Source organism: Sprattus sprattus (genome assembly GCF_963457725.1).
Source record: "Sprattus sprattus genome assembly, chromosome: 18".
Classification (NCBI taxonomy): domain Eukaryota; kingdom Metazoa; phylum Chordata; class Actinopteri; order Clupeiformes; family Clupeidae; genus Sprattus; species Sprattus sprattus.
The window spans coordinates 1,877,501-1,900,000 of record NC_137916.1 but is presented as its reverse complement, the minus strand read 5'-3'; the positions used below and the strand labels follow the sequence as shown (position 1 = coordinate 1,900,000).

The window sequence follows — 22,500 nt, the reverse complement described above, 5'->3', positions numbered from 1 at the left end:
TCCATGTAGCACTCATCAGCTATTAAATTAAGCTTCTATTTCTAACAGTCGTGGCAATTATATTAAGTCCAACTAGTTTAGCTTTCAATGTTTTTTAATATATATTTTTTTTTATTAAGGTTACTTTTTACTTTTATACTTTAAGTACATTTTAGAGCCTGTACTTTTTTACTTTTACTTGAGTAAAGAGGTGAAGTCGATACTTCAACTTTTACCAGAGTATTTTTAAACTCCAGTATCAATACTTCTACTTGAGTAACGAATGTGTTTACTTTTGACACCACTGCCACACACACACACACAGACAGACAGACACACTAACAATGGTTTCCCCTCAGATCATCTTGCTGGATGAGGCCACGGCCTCCATTGACTCGGAGACGGACTCTTTGGTGCAGCAGACCATTCGAGAGGCCTTCAGAGACTGCACCGTGCTCACCATCGCCCACCGCATTAACACCGTTCTACAGAGTGACCGCATCCTCGTCATGGACAACGGACAGGTACACACACACTCACACTCACACACACACACACACACACACACACACACACCTGATTTTAATCTTCTGCCTTCATATGATCATTTAATGTAGTCCATCAACACCCTTATATTCCAACACTAGTGTCCTTTCACAGCACGATTCTACACCCTGTTGTAGGCATGTAATAAGCTGTGTTATAACACTCCCTCTCCTCTTGCCTCAGGTGGCAGAGCTGGATCCTCCAGAGGTTCTGATGCAACGGCCCGACTCTCTGTTCTCCTCCCTACTGGCAGCAGTAAACCGGGTCAACACAAGATGATGGACACACACACACACACACACACACACAGATACATGGACATGTGAACACACTCGCTCTGTCTCTCCCTCTCCCTCTTACACACACACACACACACACACATTGTGCCTTCTCTATAATTGCTGCGGTCACTTAGCCAGGAGCAGAAATCTCAGAAAAGCTTCTGGGCCTTGTGTCTTTCTCGCACATCTTAAGTGCAGAGTTGTTGAAATGAATGTAAGTGTGTATTTTAGTATTTATTTAATTTGTCTGAATATATAACACACACACACACACACACACACACACACACACACACACACACACACTCAGGACGTCACCTCTACAGAGCCACAGACAGGACGTCATCTCTACAGACCCACAGACAGGACGTCATCTCTACAGACCCACATACAGGATGACACCTCTACACTCCAAAAAATACGTTGTTCAAATTACTTAATATTGTTATGTCAATGATTTCCACATAACTGAGTTGGTTTCAAACTAATTTAATATTATTATTACAGAGGACATAACTAACTTATGTGAAACCAACAAGACTGTATTAAGTTGTTAAGATCCCAGCGATCTAAGAGACAATTTGTATTGCGATCGCTGCTTGTGTTCTGTTTTGCCACGTGTTTCTCTCTGTTTGTTTTGATTCGCCTTGTGGCTGTTATGTTCCTGTGATCAGGCTATGTGCGTTTGTTATTGGTGGCAGACTCCGCCCTCTGCTTTTCCCGGACCTTTCAGTAACTCACCGGTTTCCCATTATACCCTTGATTTGTTTGCTTAATTGTTTCTCCCTTGCCTTGTTAATTCCCCTTATTGTTTTCACCTGTGTATTGCTCTGTTCCCATTCATTTTGTTGAAAGTTTTTGCATGAAATGTTTTCACCTGTGTTAATTATCCTTGCCCCATCTTATCGTTGATTGCTTTACCTGAAATGTTTCACATGTGTAATTCTGTTCCCCCTGCTATATATTGTTCTGTCCCTCTTTAGTTCACTGTCAGATTGTAATTCTTATCGATGCAAATCTATGTCTGAATCCTGTATTTTCGGAGTATCTGGTATCGTATATGATTTTCTGTTTTGAGATCTTCTGTGTTTTGCCTTTGGTATTCTGTTTGCCTGTTATCTAAGTTTTTTTTTGCAATCTGGTTTGCGATTGGGTCCTTGCCGTGAGAAAGCCTAACATAAGTAATTTCAACTAAACAGACCTTCATTACCCTGACCTAACTCACTTATGTAATTCTAACTCAACTGGATTTACTAACACCAACTGAACACCTCATTGTAATTCCAACTTAACTGACTTGAATAAGTAGTACCTAAATGGTTTTCATTGTTATAAAGCTAGTGGATTTTTGTTAAACTGACTAAACCTAGTTATGGCAACAATTTCCACACAATTTAGTTAAGTAGTTGAAATATTATTTGGTCAAAGTTAGCCTTTATTGATCAGGCAGTGTTTATCCAACTAAGCAGACCTTCATTACACTGACCTAACTCACTTATGTAATTCTAACTCAACTGGATGTACTAACACCAACTGAACAACTCCTTGTGGTTACAACTTAACGGACTTGAATAAGCAGTACCTAAATGGTTTTAATTGTTATAAAGCCATCATAGAAGTCATTTGACTTCTGCATTTTCCCATCGCGGCCTGTCCTTCCTCCAGGACCCCAGGAGCAGTGGGCAGCTTTTTAAGCGCCCGGGGACCAAGTGAAGTGAACCGTCCATCTTGGTCAGGGATTGATAGGAGAGTGTGCTGTTGGGGTCCTTGTGGACATTGGGAGAACATGCAAAGAACATGCAAAATCCAACCATCATGTGATATCATTCAACACATAACAAACTCTGGGTGTGGTAAAGAAAGCATTATTAGTTTGATATAAAATTATTTATCAGCAGGGTCGTTTACATGTGTGTTTTTTGTTATCCGCTCTGACAGAATCGGCTTCGCGAGAAGGTGTGAAAAATTCTAAGGGAAGCGGCTTACCTTACCTAGACTGACGGAAGAGATTGACAGAGGCGTGTTAAGGCTGATTTATGGTCAGTTACGCAAGCGTAAGCGCAAGTGCAAAAGGCCGCGCAAACCCCTTGCGCGACTTTTCACGTCTTGCATGCATCGGCCCCTTTTTCTAGACTTGCGCCATTTTACGCAAGCCTATTGTTCTGGGTGTGAATTGCTTGGCAACACCCGCAACGCGTAAGCACCTAACAATTCATGCTCAACGCAGAACCAAGTAAGGGCCTTTAGAAGGGCTGACTGCACACGTCACTATGGTTGGGTGCCCTGGCGGGGCGTGTTGCGTGTATGTATGCAAATCCAATTTAAGAATCCTCTACCTCAATCGGCACAGCTGAGAACACTTCGGCTGTGTAAGAACCAATTTTCAGGTGTACATTAATAAGGTGGAGATATTTTCTTATGTTGAACTTCCGAAGTCCGTAAAACACATTTAAGTGAAAAAAAAAATCGAAAAATAGTCACCATAAGTGTGAAGACAGATCGCAAATAGGAGTATAAATATCAGTCAGTGCATCTCAATTGTTTCATTTCTTAGAGAAAACTAGACTTGTGTTGTTTTCAACGGTTTAAAGAAAATTGTATTTATAACTCCTTTGCTCCACACGCAGCCAGGCAGGTGTTCATACTGTGAGGATGTCATCGTGCGCGCCTATCGCATAATTTACATACTACTTTAGCGCATCTCTGCCTCTCAGGTTTGAGAAGGAACTGCAACTCTGTACAAGAGTGCAGTTTACATTCAGTGCCGTGGCCCGCCTCTGACTGGGCATATAGCCAATCATATTTTAAGATATTGGGGTGGCACTTGGGGTGGCCAAATCAGATTTCAAGGGTGGCCCGTGCCACCCTAGGCCACTCCCTGAACACGCCAGTGCTTTAGTACCTAGCCAACTTGATTGATAGCTTACATTTTTTGCATGAAATACCGACGTGGTTCTTAAAGGTTGTTGTTAACAGAAAGCTAAATTGTTATTACTTCTGGAAGATCCAGAGCAGAGATGGTTAAAGCTAGCTGTCTTTGAACATTGTTTAGCACTACTTCAATTACTTTTCACATGCATTTGTACTGGTCGGCTAATAAGAAACATCAAAAAGTATCTTTAAACAACCGCAGTGATATTTAATTGCTGTATTACAAGTTGAGAAAGGCACGTAGCAACACCGTATAATAAGTAAGAGTCTTCTTCGGACCTACGCTTATTGTTACCCACATTTGTGAAAGAATCTTCCTTTGTTTGTAATCCGCGCTATAATAAAACCCTAGACACGAGCCCCGCTTGACTTGCCGTCATTCAGTTGCGTATCAGAGTGCCAGGTTCGTAACAGTTGGGGCGCTCGTCCATTAGTTGGGATTTTTGTATTGTGGTAGGTGCGTATAGGCCATTTAGTGTTTGCGACGGTAGGTAAGTACCAAGAGCTTGTGACTTGACTGGTGTGAAGCGTTGCATCGCAATTAGCAGCCGCCGGGCGGAACGATCCGTCACTTTATTATTTTAGTTTGTTGTTTTCTGGTGGTCATCCTTATTCGGTGCGTTATCAGAGGTTTGCGGTAGGCTGCACCACTGGCTTGCTGCATCCTCTTGAGCTCAACGGATAAAGTATACCGGGTAGGGAACCCACTGAAGATCAGTGAGAGGGATCAGTTTTGATTTTTGTTTTTTGTTAGGGGTATGCGGTGCAGCGCGGACCGTCCAGTCACTCACCAGGTACTTCGAGGTCGCTTTAGTGTTGTTGGTGCATTGCGTGTTCGCGGTGCTACGGGTGGGGTTAGAAAGGGTTAGATGATTAGTCAGCTGCTATAGTGTTTCGGGTTATTGCCCATTTTGTGCGTCTAACCTAACCTGCTCCTGTTAAGTTTAACGTGTCTTGGCACGGTATAGAGAGCCAGTGGTCAGTTTAGGAGGATTTGGTGTCCACTTTGAGTTCAGTGTCGCCCTGTTGCAGCCAGCCGGCACTGGGACTTCTGTGTTTGTTTGTTTATTGGTATTTTGTGACGATGGCGGAGGCGTTTATTGACGACCCGTCAGAGCAGGCCTTTCATGGTCTAACTAAGGATCAGCTGTTGGAGGTAGCGGACAGTTTTGAGATTGAATTGTCTGCGGCTGAGAAGCGTCTGAAGCACACAATTAAATCGGTGTTGCTGCTGTCCTTATGGAAAGGGGTATTTTGCCACGGTTGGATATGGGAGAGGCGGTCCGCCTCAAAGAACTCTCTGTCCGAGAAAAGGGAAGCGCTGCGATTAAAGGTAGCAGAGAATAAGTTGGAGCTTAGAACACTGGAGATCAAGGCCCAGACAGAAAACCTTGATCTTGCGACGACCAGCAATTTCGATCTGGGGAAGCACATTAAGTTGGTTCCGCCTTTTGCGGAGAAGGATGTAGATACATACTTTCTGCACTTTGATAAGGTGGCGACTACTCTTCGGTGGCAAAGGCATTTCTGGCCGCTTCTCGTACGGTCGGTGTTGGTTGGTCGTGCACAGGAGGTGTATGCCTCTGTACGATGAGGTGAAGGCAGCTGTCTTGCGGTGTTATCAGCTGGTCCCTGAGGCGTATAGGCAGCGCTTCAGGCGTTTTCGGAAGGGCGATCGTCAGACACACACTGAGTTTGCCCGAGAAAAGGAGGTGTTGTTTGATCGCTGGTGTTCGTCGAAAGAGGTTAACAGTCAGGCGAAGCTACGGGATTTAATGCTTTTAGAGGAATTTAAGAACTGTCTTCCGTTGGCTGTTGCGACTTATCTTAACGAACGCCAGGTTGACACCTTGCGCGAAGTGGCTGTCTTGGCTGGTGAGTTTACCCTTACACATCACGTGTCCCTTAGAGATAGGGGTAGGGCCGACTCTTTTCAGTCCGGTCATCAAGACAAGCTGCCGGCTAACGCCAATACAGATCCAGCCTGCTTTTACTGCAAGAAACCTGTTCATTTGGTGGCAGAGTGTCCAGTGTTGAGGAAAAAGCACACAAAATCGTTCGGGCTGATTAAAACCATCACACCTCCCTCATCATCACTGCTGCAGGGTGCTAGTGTCCGCAAGACTGGGTATGAACCTTTTCTTAGTGACGGTTTTGTATCTTTGGTTGATGGTACACATCTCGCCCCAGTGCGCATATTGCGTGACACTGGAGCTGCATTATCGTTTCTGCTAGAAGGGGTCTTACCATTGTCTGGGGAGTCAATGACTGGCACCAGTGTGCTCGTTCAGGGCTTCGAGATGGGTTCAACGCTGGTCCCACTTCACCAAATGATCTTAAAGTCCAATGTGGTCGCTGGCACCGTCCATGTTGGAGTCCGGAAATCATTGCCCATTACGGGCGTGACCTTTATCCTTGGCAATGATATCGGATTAGGGAACATTTGGGGTAAGGAGGGCTTTGAAGTGCTTCCACAGGTTGCCAAGCCTGACCCGTCTGTAGTTCACGAGTGCGTGCAGCAGTACCCTGCAGTTTTCCCCGCATGCGCAGTCACCCGCGCTATGGCAAAGAAGCGCTTAAACTCCTCTGTGGGAGAAGAGCGCTGGTCCTCTCCCATGGGGAGTGATGTTTGCGATTCTTTTTGTGGTTTGTCAGATACTTTTCTTGGAAAGCAGTTAGGTAAGTCGTCTGAGTCCGCTGAGCGATCAGAGAAATCAAGTAAGTTGGTGAGTTTGTCTCGTGAGCATTTAATTGCAGAGCAGAAGGCTGATGTGTCGCTCACTACTTTGTTTCAGTCTGCCTCCTCGATTGTCGATCTTGAGCCGCTATGCCTCTTCATTCAAGATGGCGTTTTGTTGAGGAAATGGAGACCTAGTCACGTTCCTGTTCAGGGTAATTCTGTGTGTCAGATTGTGGTCCCATCGAAGTACAGAGATACAGTTCTGAGAGTAGCCCACGATGGTCTGGCCGGTCATTTGGGTATCAGGAAAACCCTTGACCGTGTCTATCAACACTTCTTCTGGTCGGGGGTTAAGCGGGACGTTGTCCGTTTTTGTAAGACCTCTGGTGTTTGTCAGCTCGCTGGCAAGCCCAACCAGACAATTCCACCTGCGCCCCTGTACCCTATCCCAGTGATGGGCCAGCCATTTGATCATGTTATTGTTGATATTGTTGGTCCACTTGTGCATTCCACAAGCGGTTATCAGTATTTGTTGACTATAATGTGTGCAGCTACTCGCTTCCCAGAGGCCGTGCCACTGCGAAAGATCACCACCAAGGTGGTGTTGAGAGAGCTCCTTAAATTATTTTCGCTGTTCGGCCTGCCTAAGAGCGTCCAGACCGACAGGGGCTCTAACTTTGTGTCGCGCGTATTCGCTCGCGCATTGAAACAGCTGCGCATTCAGCACAACGTTTCCAGTGCCTATCATCCTGAGAGCCAGGGGGCACTGGAACGCTTCCATCAAACATTGAAGAGTATGCTGCGCACGTATTGTTTAGAGTCTGGTAGGGACTGGGCGGAGGCTGTCCCGTGGCTATTATTTGCATGTAGGGAGGTAACCCAAGAATCCCTTGGTTTCAGTCCAGCTGATCTGGTGTTTGCACACACACCGCGCGGGCCTTTGGCCGTGCTGAAGGATCAGTTCTTGGGTGACTGTCCTGTCACAGATGTAGTTAGCCATGTCACCGATTTTAGGTCCCGTCTCCACCGGGCTCTTGAGTTGTCTCGAGTGAATCTTGAACGTGCCCAGGGAAAGATGAAACACTGGTATGACCGTAGAGCGGTCGGTCGCCACTTTCAGGTGGGTGAGAAAGTTCTGATGCTCCTTCCAGTCCCAGGTTCTGCGTTGCAGTCCCGGTTCAGTGGACCGTATGTGGTGGAGCGCAAGGTCTCTGACCGTGATTATGTTGTCTCAACTCCTGGTCGGCGCCAGCAGAGGCGTCTGTGTCATATAAATATGTTGAAGCCATACTTCGAGCGTGCTCCAACCCCCGCTGGTAGTGTAGGGTCCCACATGTCGCCGTCCACGGATGGCGCGGTGCTGTTGTCTGTTTTGATGGAGGGGAGTGACAAGGCTGAGAGTTGCCCGGCTCGTGCCGTGGTGGAGGGGCGCCTTAACAACACGGACGCTCTCTCTGTTTTGCCTAACCGTCTCTCGCACCTTTCCGATTCTCAGAGGGCTGATATGTTGAGCATTATTCGCCAATTTCCCGAGATCTGCGGGGATGTGCCTAAACAGACTCACGTCATGCAGCATGACATTGATGTTGGCGCAGCAGCCCCAGTTAAGCAGCACCCGTATCACGTCAACCCCGTGAAACGAGCGGTACTGAGGAAAGAGGTGGAGTACATGCTGTTGAACGATATTGCTGAGCCCAGTATGAGTCCGTGGAGCTCGCCTTGTCTCCTCGTTGCGAAGGCAGATGGTACTTTTCGTTTCTGCACAGGTTACCGGCGTGTGAACGCTGTCACGAAACCTGATTGCTATCCGCTGCCTCGTATGGACGACTGTATTGATCGGGTGGGGTCTGCGTTGTTTGTCAGTAAGTTTGACCTGTTAAAAGGTTATTGACAGATACCCCTTACTGAGCGTGCGGAGGAAGTCTCTGAGTTTGTCACACCAGATGATTTCCTGTCTTATCGAGTAATGGCTTTCGGAATGCGAAACGCCCCCGCGACGTTTCAGAGATTAATTAACACCATTCTCTCCGGTATGCGAGGCTGTGAGGCCTATTTGGACGACGTGGTGCTTTATAGTGCTACCTGGTGGGAACACATGGACCAGGTTCGCGAGTTGATCCGCCGACTCTCCGCTGCCAGTCTTACCATCAACCTGGCAAAGTGCGAGTTTGGTAAAGCCACCGTCACATACCTGGTTCGCGTTGTGGGAGGGGGTCAGGTGCGTCCATTGGACGCAAACGTTTCTGCCATCTGTAACTTTCCTGCCCCTGCTGATCGCAGAGAGCTCCGCAGGTTTCTGGGTATGGCGGGTTACAACCGCAGTTTTTGCAAAAACTTTTCCGCGGTAGTGGCCCCGTTGTCGGACCTGCTTAGTCCTAAGGTGCAGTTCCAGTGGTCTTAGCAGTGTCAGAGAGCTTTCGTGAATGTCAAGGGGCTGTTGGTTTCGGCTCCGGTGCTGGCTGCGCCCGACTTTTCGAAGCTTTTCTTTTTAGCAGTTGACGCGAGTGACCAAGGTGCTGGCGCTGTCCTTTTGCAGCTAGGTGCTGAAGAGATCCAGCATCCCGTCTGCTACTTCTCTAAGAAGTTTAACGATCAGCAGCGGCGATATTCCACAATCGAAAAGGAAACGCTAGCCCTGGTACTCGCTGTTCAGCATTTCGAGGTTTACTTGGGAGCTTTGGAGAAGGTCGTTGTGTATAGCGACCACGACCCTCTCAAGTTCCTTGGCCGCATGAGGAACTCTAACCAGCGACTCATGCGGTGGAGTTTGATCTTGCAACCTTTTCACCTCGAGATCAAACATGTGCGGGGTACCGATAATGTCTTGGCAGACGCTCTGTCAAGGGTACCGTAGTCTGATCTCCATGTCTACGATTAAGACAATCGTATGTCATGACTTTGTTTTGTTTGTGTGTGTGTGTTGGTGCGTTTGCTTCGAATTCTTGTAGGTATGTGTGTGTGCATACGCTGGGAGTGATGAGTATGAAAGTGATGCGTGTGCAGGTGTATGTGTGTTTCCTGATTTACCTTTGTTACAGCATGGCTGTTTCACTTTCTGTTGTCATTTTGGGTGCTGCACACATCCTGTCCGTGGGTGTGATGCCTTGCACGAAATAAATATGATGCAGTGTGTTTAGTTAATTTTGGAGACTGGAGTCACCATCTTTGCGGGGAGGTGTTACGCCCTCCTACTGTCCCTAGGGGTCGTGGTTTTCATTATGTTGCTCGTTGGCTGTGTTTTTGTTCCCCGTTATTGTGTGCAGGTGCGGCTTGTGATTGCGGGCGGAGCCAAATGCACCTTAAGCCGGAGTGGCAGTCCGGAAGGGTCTCTCTCTGCTGGGTGCCGTCATGCTCTTCGGGCCTACGCTTATTGTTACCCACATATGTGAAAGAATCTTCCTTTGTTTGTAATCCGCGCTATAATAAAACCCTAGACACGAGCCCCGCTTGACTTGCCGTCAGGGGCGGAGTGGCCATCGGGAGCACCGGGATTTTTCCCGGTCGGCCAGTCGGCCAATAATCTATCGAGAACCAGCCTGCAGACCGGCCTTCGCAGCCGTCGTGTCAAATTCATGAGCGGCCCATCGAGATTGCATGTACGTCAAATCATGGTCCCGTGAAAATCTCTAAGTTCTCTGAGAGTTGTGCGGTTCGGCAGTCCAACCACTATTTATAGCACTATTTGTCTCTGTACATCACACCTATGGTGTGTGTCAAACTCACTCCCATTAATCCAACCTTCTGATTTTTGTTTAGCCTCCTATATTGATGTAATTCTTTTTTATTCAGACGCTCCATTACTTTCATGACCACAAATATAAATTGGCCAGCGATTTAATTCGTTTTTTTGTTGAATGTAGAATGGTCGGAGCAAATTGCCTCATGGGAAATGCGTATCGTTGTGCCTTTATCAAGTGAACCTAGGGAGATAAATTAGCGGCTATCAGGGAGAGAGAGCAGGTGAAGCGGACCTGATGGAGGGACATAAGAGAAAGGAGAAAGGAGGGGGCAAAAAGGCCAGACTGAAAAAGAGGCGGATGCTGGAGGAAAGTGCATCAAAATGTACAAGAATTACGGATGTATTCAACCAGCCGTCAACTAAATGCGAGTGAGTTGACAGGACACATTGTTGCGAATTAGCATAACATTTGAGCCAATACGGGACGCGATTTGTTCCGTATTTTCCATAAATGTACATATACAAATACACTGTCACTGTCACTGTCATGTCTGTCACCCACATATCAACACTAAATCTAACAATAATGATCAAAAGCCGCCCGTTTGTTTGTGTAGTTGATATGGGAGGTGGAGGGGATGCGGGTTGGGCCAGTTTTGGGCACGGTGGTGGGCCGGTGCAGTCAGAATTGTCCCGGTGGATTTTTGTGTCCCACTCCGCCCCTGCTTGCCGTCATTCAGTTGCGTATCAGAGTGCCTGGTTCGTAACAGTGTGTGTGTGTGTGTTCTTACTGCTGGATGTACTGCTCTCTCTTGTCAAAGGTGTGTATGGTGCTAAGGCTGTGTGTGTGTGTGTGTGTGTGTGTGTGTGTGTGTGTGTGTGTGTGTTCTTACTGCTGGATGTACTGCTTTCTCTTGTCAAAGGCGTGTATGGCGCTGAGGCTGTGTGTGTTTGTTTGTGTGTGTGTGTGTGTGTGTGTGTGTGTGTGTGTGTGTGTGTGTGTGTGCGACTGTTCTTACTGCTGGATGTACTGCTCTCGCTTGTTGTAGGTGTGTATGGTGCTGAGGCTGTGTGTGTGTGTGTGTGTGTGTGTGTGTGTGTGTGTGTGTGTGTGTGTTCTTACTGCTGGATGCACTGCTCTGTAGGCGTGTATGGTGCTGAGGCTGTGTGAGTGTGTGTGTGTGTGTGTGTGTGTGTGTGTGTGTTCTTACTGCTGGATGTACTGCTCTCGCTTGTCTTAGGCGTGTATGGTGCTGAGGCTGTGTGTGTGTGTGTGTGGTGTGTGTGTGTGTGTGTGTGTGTGTGTGTGTGTGTTCTTACTGCTGGATGTACTGCTCTCTCTTGTCAAAGGCGTGTATGGTGCTAAGGCTGTGTGTGTGTGTGTGTGTGTGTGTATGTGTGTGTATTCTTACTGCTGGATGTATTGCTCTGTCTTGTCGTAGGCGTGTATGGTGCTGAGGCTGTATGTGTGTGTGTGTGTGTGTGTGTGTGTGTGTGTGTGTGTGATCTTACTGCTGGATGCACTGCTCTTTTTTGTCAAAGGCGTGTATGGTGCTGAGGCTGTGTGTGTGTGTGTGTGTGTGTGTGTGTGTGTGTGTGTTCTTACTGCTGGATGTACTGCTTTCTCTTGTGTCAGGCGTGTATTGTGCTGAGGCTGTGTGTGTGTGTGTGTGTGTGTGTGTGTGTGTGTGTGTGTGTGTGTGTGTGTGTGCGACTGTTCTTAGTGCTGGATGTACTGCTCTCGCTTGTCGTAGGCGTGTATGGTGCTGAGCAGGCACGTGCACAGACATTTTGGGGGGCAGGTGCTCAAACCCAAAAAAGGGCACCCATCGCCGAAATTATTTATAAAGTAAACTAGAATGCGTTTCGTGAACGAACTGAGAGAGTGTGCTTGCTCTGTTGCGGCCATCAAGCACAAGCAACTGCAGTGGCCGAGTGCGCATATGTTGTTGAGGGGCCTCACAGACTGATATCTGAGAACAAAATCTGTATAGTACTGTGTTTTCTGTGTTCAGTACAACGTTGAATGCAGGTTGTAGGATGAATCTGCCAGCCTTCCAGTGTAACCATCTGCAGTGACACTGAATACACCTTTTTGTTTTCAACCAATATATAAGCAACCAAGCTCAACCATTATATGTTGGCTCCACTGACGTTTAGACATATGAGGGTATCTTTGTTGTTCTGTTTTTGTTTGTTTGTTTGCTTGTTTATTGTGAAAGGGTCTAGTGTGTTACATTTAGCTTTGAGAAGTCTTAAAATAGGCTCCAAGTGACATTATCTCTTATGGGGTGTAATTATTCCTCCAAAGGTCATGTTAATCAATGAGTCTAGATTTTGAAAATTCAAATGATGTGCTGGCACAATACAACTACTATGCCTAGCTGGCCTTAGAGTTAAATCAACCGCATATCCTCCATATGAAATGCTGTGAAATCTCATAACCAACCCATTTAGCTAGACGGATAGTTTTGACAGTTGAAAGTGGTGTCAATGATAATAACAATTGCCCAAATAGACAAGGCTATTTAAACCAGTCACATATTCATTTATTTTTTGCTTGATTAATGTTGTGCGTAGCCTGTCCTATAGTCCATACTGCAATGAGTTTACTAGCTAGGTATCAATGCTTCAAATTTGGTTACATTACTCAGACTGTTAATACTTTTCTTCCTCATCTGACACGTGAAATTACCACGACAATAACAAAACACACAAAGATGATTGAAAGCTACAATTATTTCTAGAAGGGCAAGCTTAGATAAGTATCGTAACGGTAACAATTATTGGAAGGCATGTGTTAACGGGCAAACGTACGCGTTGTCATGTTAACCCGTTATTTAAACTGAGGATATCCATTGTTAATCCAGCTAGTTTAGCATAATTGATAAGATCCAATGGTATCTAATGCTACCTAGCTAGGTATGCAAACTGTCGGTATCGTTAACTCCACAATGTCATGTCACTTGCATTAATCTGAGAATGGCATGTTAGTAGTACATTTAATATCAGTACAGTGTTTAATTACCGCTGATACTTACATTTACGGTCTTCTGCCACCGCCTCCGCTGTAGCCACCTCGTGTATCTTGAACAGAAATAAAGTGTCTTGTTCGCTCACAAAATTTAACTGTGTTTTTGCAAAGCATCTGCCCCAACTTTCTTTTCCCGACATTGACATTTATGTTGTACATAATCCATCCCCATAAACCGGAGATTTCAAGCGTACAGAAACTCTTCTGAGCAGGCAAGAGTGCCAATATTGGCTAACGAGTTGTAGTCGAAGCCCTGGGTGAAGGCTAAATAGCTCGCTAGCTATTATCACGCTAGGTTGCTCAGCAGAGTGCTAAGACACAGCAACTATTCACGATTGTATCAATTGTATATCTAAGTTTTCTTTGGTGACTGTTGTCGCATTCAACAGCACAACATATCCCGGGCCTTTTGAACTGTCTGTGGGTTGTGAACGTAAGCAACTTGCTAGCTATTACTGCTAGCACTGTAGCTTGCTCAAGGTAGTAGCTATATAGCTTTGATAATACACAGCCATTACTACGACTGTATCAACGTGCTGCATTTCACTTAACAGGTCAGTCATTCCCTAAATCTTTAGTAATTGTATATCTAGGTTGTCACATTCAACAGCACAACATATCCCCTAGCTTTTTGAACTTTCTTTGAGTTGTGACCGTAGGTTATGACCGTAATGTGTTTGCATCAGACACAAATATGGCGGTGCTTAAAAGACAGTGACGTAACATGATATCCATGAATTCTGAAGAGCTCAAAAGGCGCTGAAAGCTACGCTTTTTTTCTAAAAAAAGAAGTCTAGTGTGAACATCGCTTTATACAGTTGAATGGAGAGGGACAGAGACAAGAGGAGCCTTAGAACCTTGTTTAATGACCCAATTATGATGTCATAATGGCACAGAGTTTTGCCATGCAAGTCTATGGGGAAAAAAGGTGATAAAAGAGAGGAATAAAAAAGGAGTGGCAAGGAGTACCGCCACGAAAAGATATAGCAGGTTGCTCCGGATCAGGCCGGACGTTTCTATCTCAATCGGGCGAGGCGTAGTTAGCTGCAAGAAAAACGGGGAGAATAAATAAAGAAACTAGAATGCGTTTCGTGAACGAACTGCGAGAGTGTGCTTGCTCTGTTCGAGAAAACAAGTGCCTTGGAATTGGGGCAGGTGTCAGCTCTCCAGCTCTCCCTGCTGGATGAGCATGCACAAATGAGTATGCATGAGTGAGTATACATGAGTGAGTATGCATGAGTGAGTATGCACGAGTGAGTATGCATGAGTGAGTATGCATGAGTGAGTATGCATGAGTGAGTAAACATGAGTGAGTATGCATGAGTGAGCATGCACGAGTGAGTAAACATGAGTGAGTATGCATGAGTGAGTAAACATGAGTGAGTATGCATGAGTGAGTAAACATGAGTGAGTATGCATGAGTGAGTAACCATGACTGAGTATGCATGAGTGAGTAAACATGAGTGAGTATGCATGAGTGAGTAAACATGAGTGAGTACGCATGAGTGAGTAAACATGAGTGAGTAAACATGAGTGAGTATGCATGAGTAAGTATGCATGAGTGAGTATGCACGAGAGCGTATGCATGAGTGAGTATGCACGAGTGAGTAAACATGAGTGAGTATGTATGAGTGAGTAGAGCCCTGGTATGGAAGGTGTCTCTTAATATTCCTAGTTATACAGTTGAATGGAGAGGAACAGAGAGAGAAGAGGAGCCGTGCGCAGGTGTCAGTGAGAGTTGTCAGTGAAGCACAGGTGCAAGCCAGTTTAATGCCCCTATTATGATGTCATAATGGCACAGAGTTCTGCCATGCAAGTCTATGGAGAAAAAAGGTGATGGAAAAAGAGGAATAAAAAAGGAGTGGCAAGGAGTACCGCCACGAAAAGATATAGCAGGTTGCACCAGATCGGGTCGGACGTTTTGGTGTTTGAACGGTGTCTGTACCTCGAACGGGCGAGGCGTAGTTAGCTGCAAGAAAAACGGGGAGAATAAAGAAAGAAAGAAAACTTGACAACAACAATACTGTGCTTCCCTTCGGGCAAGCACACTAACTAGAATGCGTTTCGTGAACGAACTGCGAGAGTGTGCTTGCTCTGCAAAAAGCACAAGCAACTGCAGTGGCCGAGTGCGCATATGTTGTTGAGGGGCCTCACAGACTGATATCTGAGAACAAAATCTGTATAGGACTGTGTTTGCTGTATTCAGTACAACGTTGAATGCAGGTTGTAGGATGAATCTGCCAGCCTTCCAGTGTAACCATCTGCAGTGACACTGAATACACCTTTTTGTTTTCAACCACTATATGTGACCAGCCATGGCTAAACCAGCCACAAGTCTCCCCAGAGACATTTTGAGTTATTCACAGATTCTGAAAGTGTAGGTTTAAAGCTATCCAATGATGGCTCACTCATGTAGATCTGATAATATTTGTATAAGTTGTGATCATTTGAATGTATACCCCTCAGAAAAGCTTTTGCTGAGAAAAAGGACCTCTAATTTTTCCAAATTGCCACCTCACCTTGGACAAAGGGAAGACAGTTGTGCTCATTTGCATCTCAGTGAGATTAGCCCTCCTCTACAGATGTCACACTGACATCTGGTATCTGTAGCCCTTCCTCGTACAGGTGTCACTGAAGACTCAAGAATTTTAGGACTTGAACTGGACTTGAATCAGAATCAGAAGGTACTAAAATTGGCATGCTTTTATTACAAAAGGCATTGAATAGCATGCATTAATACACAGGATACAATGTTACAATCCCATAATCCAAGGTATAAACCGGGACTGCAAAATGGAAGTCAATATGAATCCAATACACTAGACAATAAGAATGAAGATACTATTACAAATATTTTAAAAAGTGTTTGATAATATCAGTCAGGTTGTTTTTGCCAATTCTGAAAAGGGAAACAAATAAGTTTCACATCATGGGTCATGCTAACAGGCACCGTCACCTGACTGTATGTAGCTTTCTTATTAAGCATATATGCCATAACAACTCCCCTCCCCCCCCCCCCCCCCCCACCTCACCCCTCACATGAGATATATATGTCAAGTGTTGAGTGTCTCATGTGAAGCAGTTGTTTTTGTTTGTAATAAATAATCAAATTTGATGATGAAGTATGGTACGCAGCGTCTTAATTGAAGCTCAACTCAACTTACATTACAGCTAGCTTGCCGCTAAGACTAACTGAAAACACATTGGAAGTTGGAACACATAGTGGCTAGGTAGCTAGCTGCTAATAAGTAACATAAGTAACACATCAGCAGTAATGAATCAAGTGTACTGATATTAAATGTACTACTAAATGTACTACTAACATGCCATTCTCAAATTAAAGCCAGTGACATGATGACTAACGATTAACGAGTTAACGATGGATACCGACAGTTAGCATACCTAACTAGGTAGCATAACCATTGGATTTGAATGGCAGTTATGCTAGCTCTGGCTATCCAGACAAAGGAGCCTTGTTTCTGGACACGTTTCACTTGACGAGCGGGGGCAATACAGTCATCTTGAGAGTTCAAAATTATACTAAACGAGGGGAAATCTACTGTATGGAGATATTTCTGCTTAGTAGTTTCAGAACGAACGTCAAAGATCTTCAATGGTAAGACTTGTCTGTTGTGCCTCTGTTGGTGTCTCATAAAACGTGGGTTTTATTAAAGCATAGGGTGTGTATTGTGTAGCTATTTCATTCCGAGATGGCAGGGGAGTAAAATGCTCCGCTGACCAAATAGATAACATGTTTTTAACTTCGGGATTAATTCCCTTTCCTTTACGTCTGCTGCTGGTTAGTAAATACAGACAGCCGAAAAGGTTAACAAACGGAATGAAATAGCTACACATTACACACGCTATGCTTTAATAAAACCCACGTTACATAAACTGTACCTGTAACTGTTTTGCTATGGGGCTAGGCTAGTTGCTTCGCATATTGAACATCATCTGTTGACTCGGAGCATTCTTTACTTAGCGAGGGGAGGGGTGGGGACCGGCCCGGACTAGAAGGAGCGCTGTCTGTGAAGCGGACCTGTGAGAGGACTGCCGTGTTTCGTTTGCCGGGCAGCTGATGACATTCTTGCTGCCGGCACGGCACCAACTGCTGCAGCGCTTTGTGTTTTTGCCACTTCCCCAACAGCGCGCATACTTACGGTAACCTTGCCTATGTGAAGCAGAGAGTCTTTAACGTTCACATTAGCCACCCACACAATGAAAGACAGATTTCTGTTGAATATGCCAGTGGTATAAAGCTTGATGGTGGTTTTCGATTTACATGATTTTTAAGGCATTTAAAAGAGAGATTACTGAGTCAATTTCAGTTGGCTAGAGTGGGCTTCTTTTTCAAAGTTGAATTGAGAGGGACAGAGAGAAGAGGTTCCTTGGATTTGGCGCAGGTGTCAGTGAAGCTCAGTGAATTGAGAGGGACAGAGAGTAGAGGTTCCTTGGATTTGGCGCAGGTGTCAGTGAAGCTCAGTGAAGCACAGGTGCAAGCCAGTTTAATGAGCCTATTATGATGTCATAATGCCTCAAAGTTCTGCCATGCAAGTCTATGGAGAAAAAAGGTGATGGAAAAAGAGGAATAAAAAAGGAGTGGCAAGGAGTACCGCCACGAAAACATATAGCAGGTTGCATCGGATCGGGCCGGACGTTTCAGTGTTTGAACGGCGTCTGTACCTTGAACGGGCGAGGCGTAGTTAGCTGCAAGAAAAACGGGGAGAATAAATAAAGAAACTAGAATGCGTTTCGTGAACGAACTGCGAGAGTGTGCTTGCTCTGTTGCGGCCATGACCTTTGACATTGCAGCCATAACATCACACAAAGGATCAGACATGGGAAGAAAAGTATTAACTGTCTGAGGTGTAACTAGAAATAACCTTTATTGTGATAACATCAAGTATATAGCCATAACATCACACAAAGGATCAGATATGGGAAGAAAAGTATTAACAGTCTGAGGTGTAACTAGAAACAACCTTTATTGTTAAATCTAGGGGCAGATGTCAGTGATAATTGCTAAGATTTTCTTAATGATAATTTACAACACTTAGTAAACAAAACAGGTGTGGCATCCAACATGGGCCTGTAGTCTTGTAAATCACATAATGTGTAGGCCTTCAATAACAGGGAGCATGAATCTATCTATATACTTATAAATGTATTCATATCTATTCGTCCATCCACGCATCCAATATAATGTGCCTGTGAGATCAAGTTTCGTTATACTGACTTACTGAGCTAAGTGAATTGTTGAAATTGTTATCTTGGTAAAAGGAAACATCTCTGCAACAATATTGGAATGAATGCGGTTACATAGCCAGCTTTACTTAAAGTTTATTGTAAGATAGGCCTATATGTTAGACTTAATGCAGTTAGAGTTAGACTGTAGGTCTAGTATCTAACGTAAGCAATACTTTTACTGTATAGCTAGAGAGCACGTGTATCACATTGGTTTATAGTCTGTCAAATAAGTTCTAGTTATTGGTTTTTGATGGCATAAAAAGTTAGTCTTCTCTTATAAGCCTAGTTAGTACATCTGATTAGAGCTAGCAACCATGAATTGCAGATTAAGGGGTCCCATATCTCAGTGTTCATTTTGGCAGCTATTTTAGTCACATTTAGTCATAGTTATCCTTCTTAGTTTCAGTCTAGTTTTCGAAAACTGAGCACACTACAACAGCTACACTACAACAGTTAACCATTCTTTCAGTATAAGCTACTTTTGCATATCTACAACGTATAGGTCTAGGTAGCTTACGTTTAGCCCCGTACTCAGATATTATAGCTGCTTAACACAGCTAGGATAGCTCACGTTACCGTAGTAGGAATACAAGCCTTAGCTCACTATATCCACACAACTAAATTCATGAATTACTTCAAAGGTTTACTTCACAACTTGAATTAAGGAAAATGATCCCCCGTTACTGAAACTGCCAGTGGATACTCCCGTGGATGGGAGACGTAGGCTACAGGCCGCGGCGTCTCCAACGTTAACGTAACGTTAATTTATATGTTAGCTGCTACGGCTAACACTAACAGTTTCCATTAAAATTTCAGTCAGTACACTGAAAATGCTGCCATTCAACTCACCTTAACGAAGTGGAAATACGGTAGCTAGGTTAGAAACTGTAGTTACTCTTATTCTTTTTCAAAGTTGAATTGAGAGGGACAGAGAAAAGAGGTTCCTTGGATTTGGCGCAGGTGTCAGTGAAGCACAGGTGCAAGCCAGTTTAATGAGCCTATTATGATGTCATAATGCCACAAAGTTCTGCCATGCAAGTCTATGGGGAAAAAAGGGGATGAAAAAGAGGAATAAAAAAGGAGTGGCAAGGAGTACCGCCACAAAAAGATATAGCAGGTTGCACCGGATCGGGCCGGACGTTTCGGTGTTTGAACGGCGTCTCTACCTCGAACGGGCGAGGCTTGATTCTAACCCTAGTCTACAAATCCACCAAAGGGTTAACAGACAGAGTTCTAACACAAAGAACAAGAACGAGGAACGTGAACTAAAGATCGCACAGAGTCTCACTCTGGCTACTGTGCACAAGGGCAAAGAACAGAGGTACACGGCTACAAGCCGGACAAGACAGTCACATTACTCCCGGTGCCGTATGCACGGCACTCTGGATCTTGCATATCTGAAAGTCTGGCGGCACCGAACTGGCTGACTCGGAAGCCAGCGGACAGGGAGCTTGCGGGGCTGGACGCCCACAGACAGAGAGCTTGCTGGGTTGGAAGCCAGCTGACAATGGGGTTGTAGTTGCCGTTGGCCGGGAGGCGGAATCCCAGGGACGTAGAGTGGGTCACAGAGCTAAAAAGTCTCGGGCAAAGGTTTCGTCCTTGTAGCGATGAGACCAAACACGGAGTGAGGGGAGTGCAGGTTATATATAGGGAGTGAATCAGGTGTGTGTGATCATGTGATTGAATGAATGCAGTGCAGCTGGGACGGTGAATGATACTGATGGCATGCAGCTGAGAGTATGAGTGAGAGTGAAACAGGTGTATGTGCTTGTGTGATTGGGAACCTGAATGCAGTGAGTGAGCTGAAGGGGGCGTGGCCGGAGCGGAGCTCAGCAGGAACATGACAATAGCCTCTACCCACAACAGTTACAACATTTGATTTCAGACTCATATTAAACTACATGGAGTGAGTCAGTCCATTGCAAAGTAATTTCCCCCTTGTCTCGTTTTTATTGTTCTGCATTGCTCTGGGCCAGCCAGATCCAAGGTTAGGTCAGGTCAAAAGTTTTGGGACACCTGACCATCACACATATATGAGTTTCACGCACATCTCATTCCAAAACTACTCTATAGCAGCTGCCTCTCTTCTAGGGAGTCTTTCCACAAGATTTTGGAGTGGGTCTGTTGGATTTAGTGCCCATTCAGCATTAGGGAATTTGGACAATGCTCTTGTGTGACTAGACCAGGCTTGCCGATGCCGTTAGAATGGGTCCCAAATATGTATAGTGGTGTTAAGTTCAGGGGTGGCTTGATTTAAACCGAATGAACAAAGTGAGGTCTGTACAAAATTCTTTGAGTGTGGTGTGGTTTGAGTGACAATCTTGTCGCTAAATAGGCACCAATTCCCACAGACACTCCAAAATCTTGTGGATAAGTGGTTTGTGTGGAATGGAAACTACTTCCGGCTCAGGCAAGTCTTGTGTTGTACACGGTAAAAAGCAAAGGTGTATATCTATTGTTGAAAGGCCATCATCTAAGCTCAAAGATATCCGAGTGCACAACAGAGAAGGTGGGATGTAATCAGTAATTCACGTGCATTTGTTTTGCCATTTAGGCACGCAAGTTTTAGAAAGTTCTATAACGAAATGCAGTTGTACAACGAAACACATTTATTCTACATCATCATGGCTTCTAAAAATAAAACAGAGAATCAGCCCCAAAAAAGATTTGTTTTTATGGGGTAACAGCAGCATTGAAAGAGCTTCAACCATTGGATGACGAGAAGACTGAAATAGAGTCTGAAATCAGACTGGTAGAATCAGAAAACAGCAAAAGTCACGGAAGACTATAGAGAGGTCACCGATTATTTATCCTCTAACTTTTGATTGGGATGAGATATCAGTACCACATTTGTTCAGGTGATGGCATACCCTTGGGGGCACACAATTATATGACAAAACTGGCCATTTCAATTAATTTTCCCACTTACATCCACAGTAATCTAGATGTTACAGGAAAAAGAATTAGGGAGCGCCTACATTTTGGGAAGGTTATCAACATCTTTCTAAAATTTGAGATAACATATATGGTACTCTAAAGGTATTTTATCATAGCTTGAGGGGTACTCTGTAATAAAAGTGCCACCATACTATGCTTAAGACTCAAAAGTAGGCCTTTACATTTGGGCATGGAATTTTAAGTAGAATTTGCCAAAATATATAATAATATATTTTGCCACTACAATTTACAAATATTCCACCAAAGAAAACCAAACTCCGTACTGTTATGCCAAACAATAAAGCCCACAATGTCCACTATGGCTACAAACAAAGCAACTCTCGCTCACGTTGCCCTTCCTCACACAAACAAAAGCTAAACGTCCCGACAATGTTTTAACTCAACGCGGCTCTCGTTTACAACCGAAGGACTACCATGTTTTAGCATGGAGCTCCCCGCATCTAAACCCCACCCCAAAAATAAAACTCTATTACAGCTCACTTACATTGTTGCGTTGGAATGCGTTGATGCGTCAGGGTTATTGCATCCCCATTCACTTTGAATGGGGTGATGTCATCCTTTGCCGAACTGAATTGTGGCTCCGTTTGGTTCGCGTGCGTTGCGTTTCATGCTTTGCTTGCGGCAAGAGTTGAAGAATGTTGAACTTTTCGAGAGGCAATGCAAGCGTCAGCCAATCATATTGCCTTTCATGCATAACTGACAGCAGAGGCGCTAGCCAATCATATCCCGTATATGCTCACGTCTACAGAGCGGCAAACTCAAAAAAAAAAAAGATGGCTGCCAAACTCCGTAGATGGTCGTATTTGTACCTAAAAGTTGGTTGTTTGACTTTTTTTTGGTTAGATTTTTTAAAAGTTACCGAGAAATAGACACTGTACAATGTAAAAACCCCTTTATTGTAACTGAAAAATACGTATCATAGGATTTGCGAGGTGTCTGAGCACCCTATGCAATGATAGCATGCTACTACTCACAGGGTAAAAGCTTGCTAGTGACGTGATTGGTTTGTTGACCTGTCAATCTCACTATAACATCTCCGGTATCAACAGAACCCCAAACGCCAGACTCCTACTCCACCTTCCCTTGGATCAACGCATTCCAACGCAACAATGTGAGTGAGCTGTTACCACAGCCTTCAGGTGTCTTCGTGATTAGGCTGAACTCA

At 44.8% G+C, this 22,500-nt stretch overlaps 1 protein-coding gene across 1 annotated transcript in view; it reads left to right on the top strand.

The window, feature by feature from the left end:
- Positions 1–804, top strand: part of LOC308379824 (ATP-binding cassette sub-family C member 12-like) — a gene marked incomplete at both ends in the record, with an annotated part of 79,980 nt that extends 79,176 nt beyond the window's left edge. Inside the window, 2 exon segments of the mRNA XM_080857087.1 lie at positions 339–503; positions 709–804. Of these exon segments, the coding sequence (XP_080713213.1) occupies positions 339–503; positions 709–804 (261 nt within the window).
- Between the last annotated feature and the right edge of the window lie 21,696 nt (positions 805–22,500).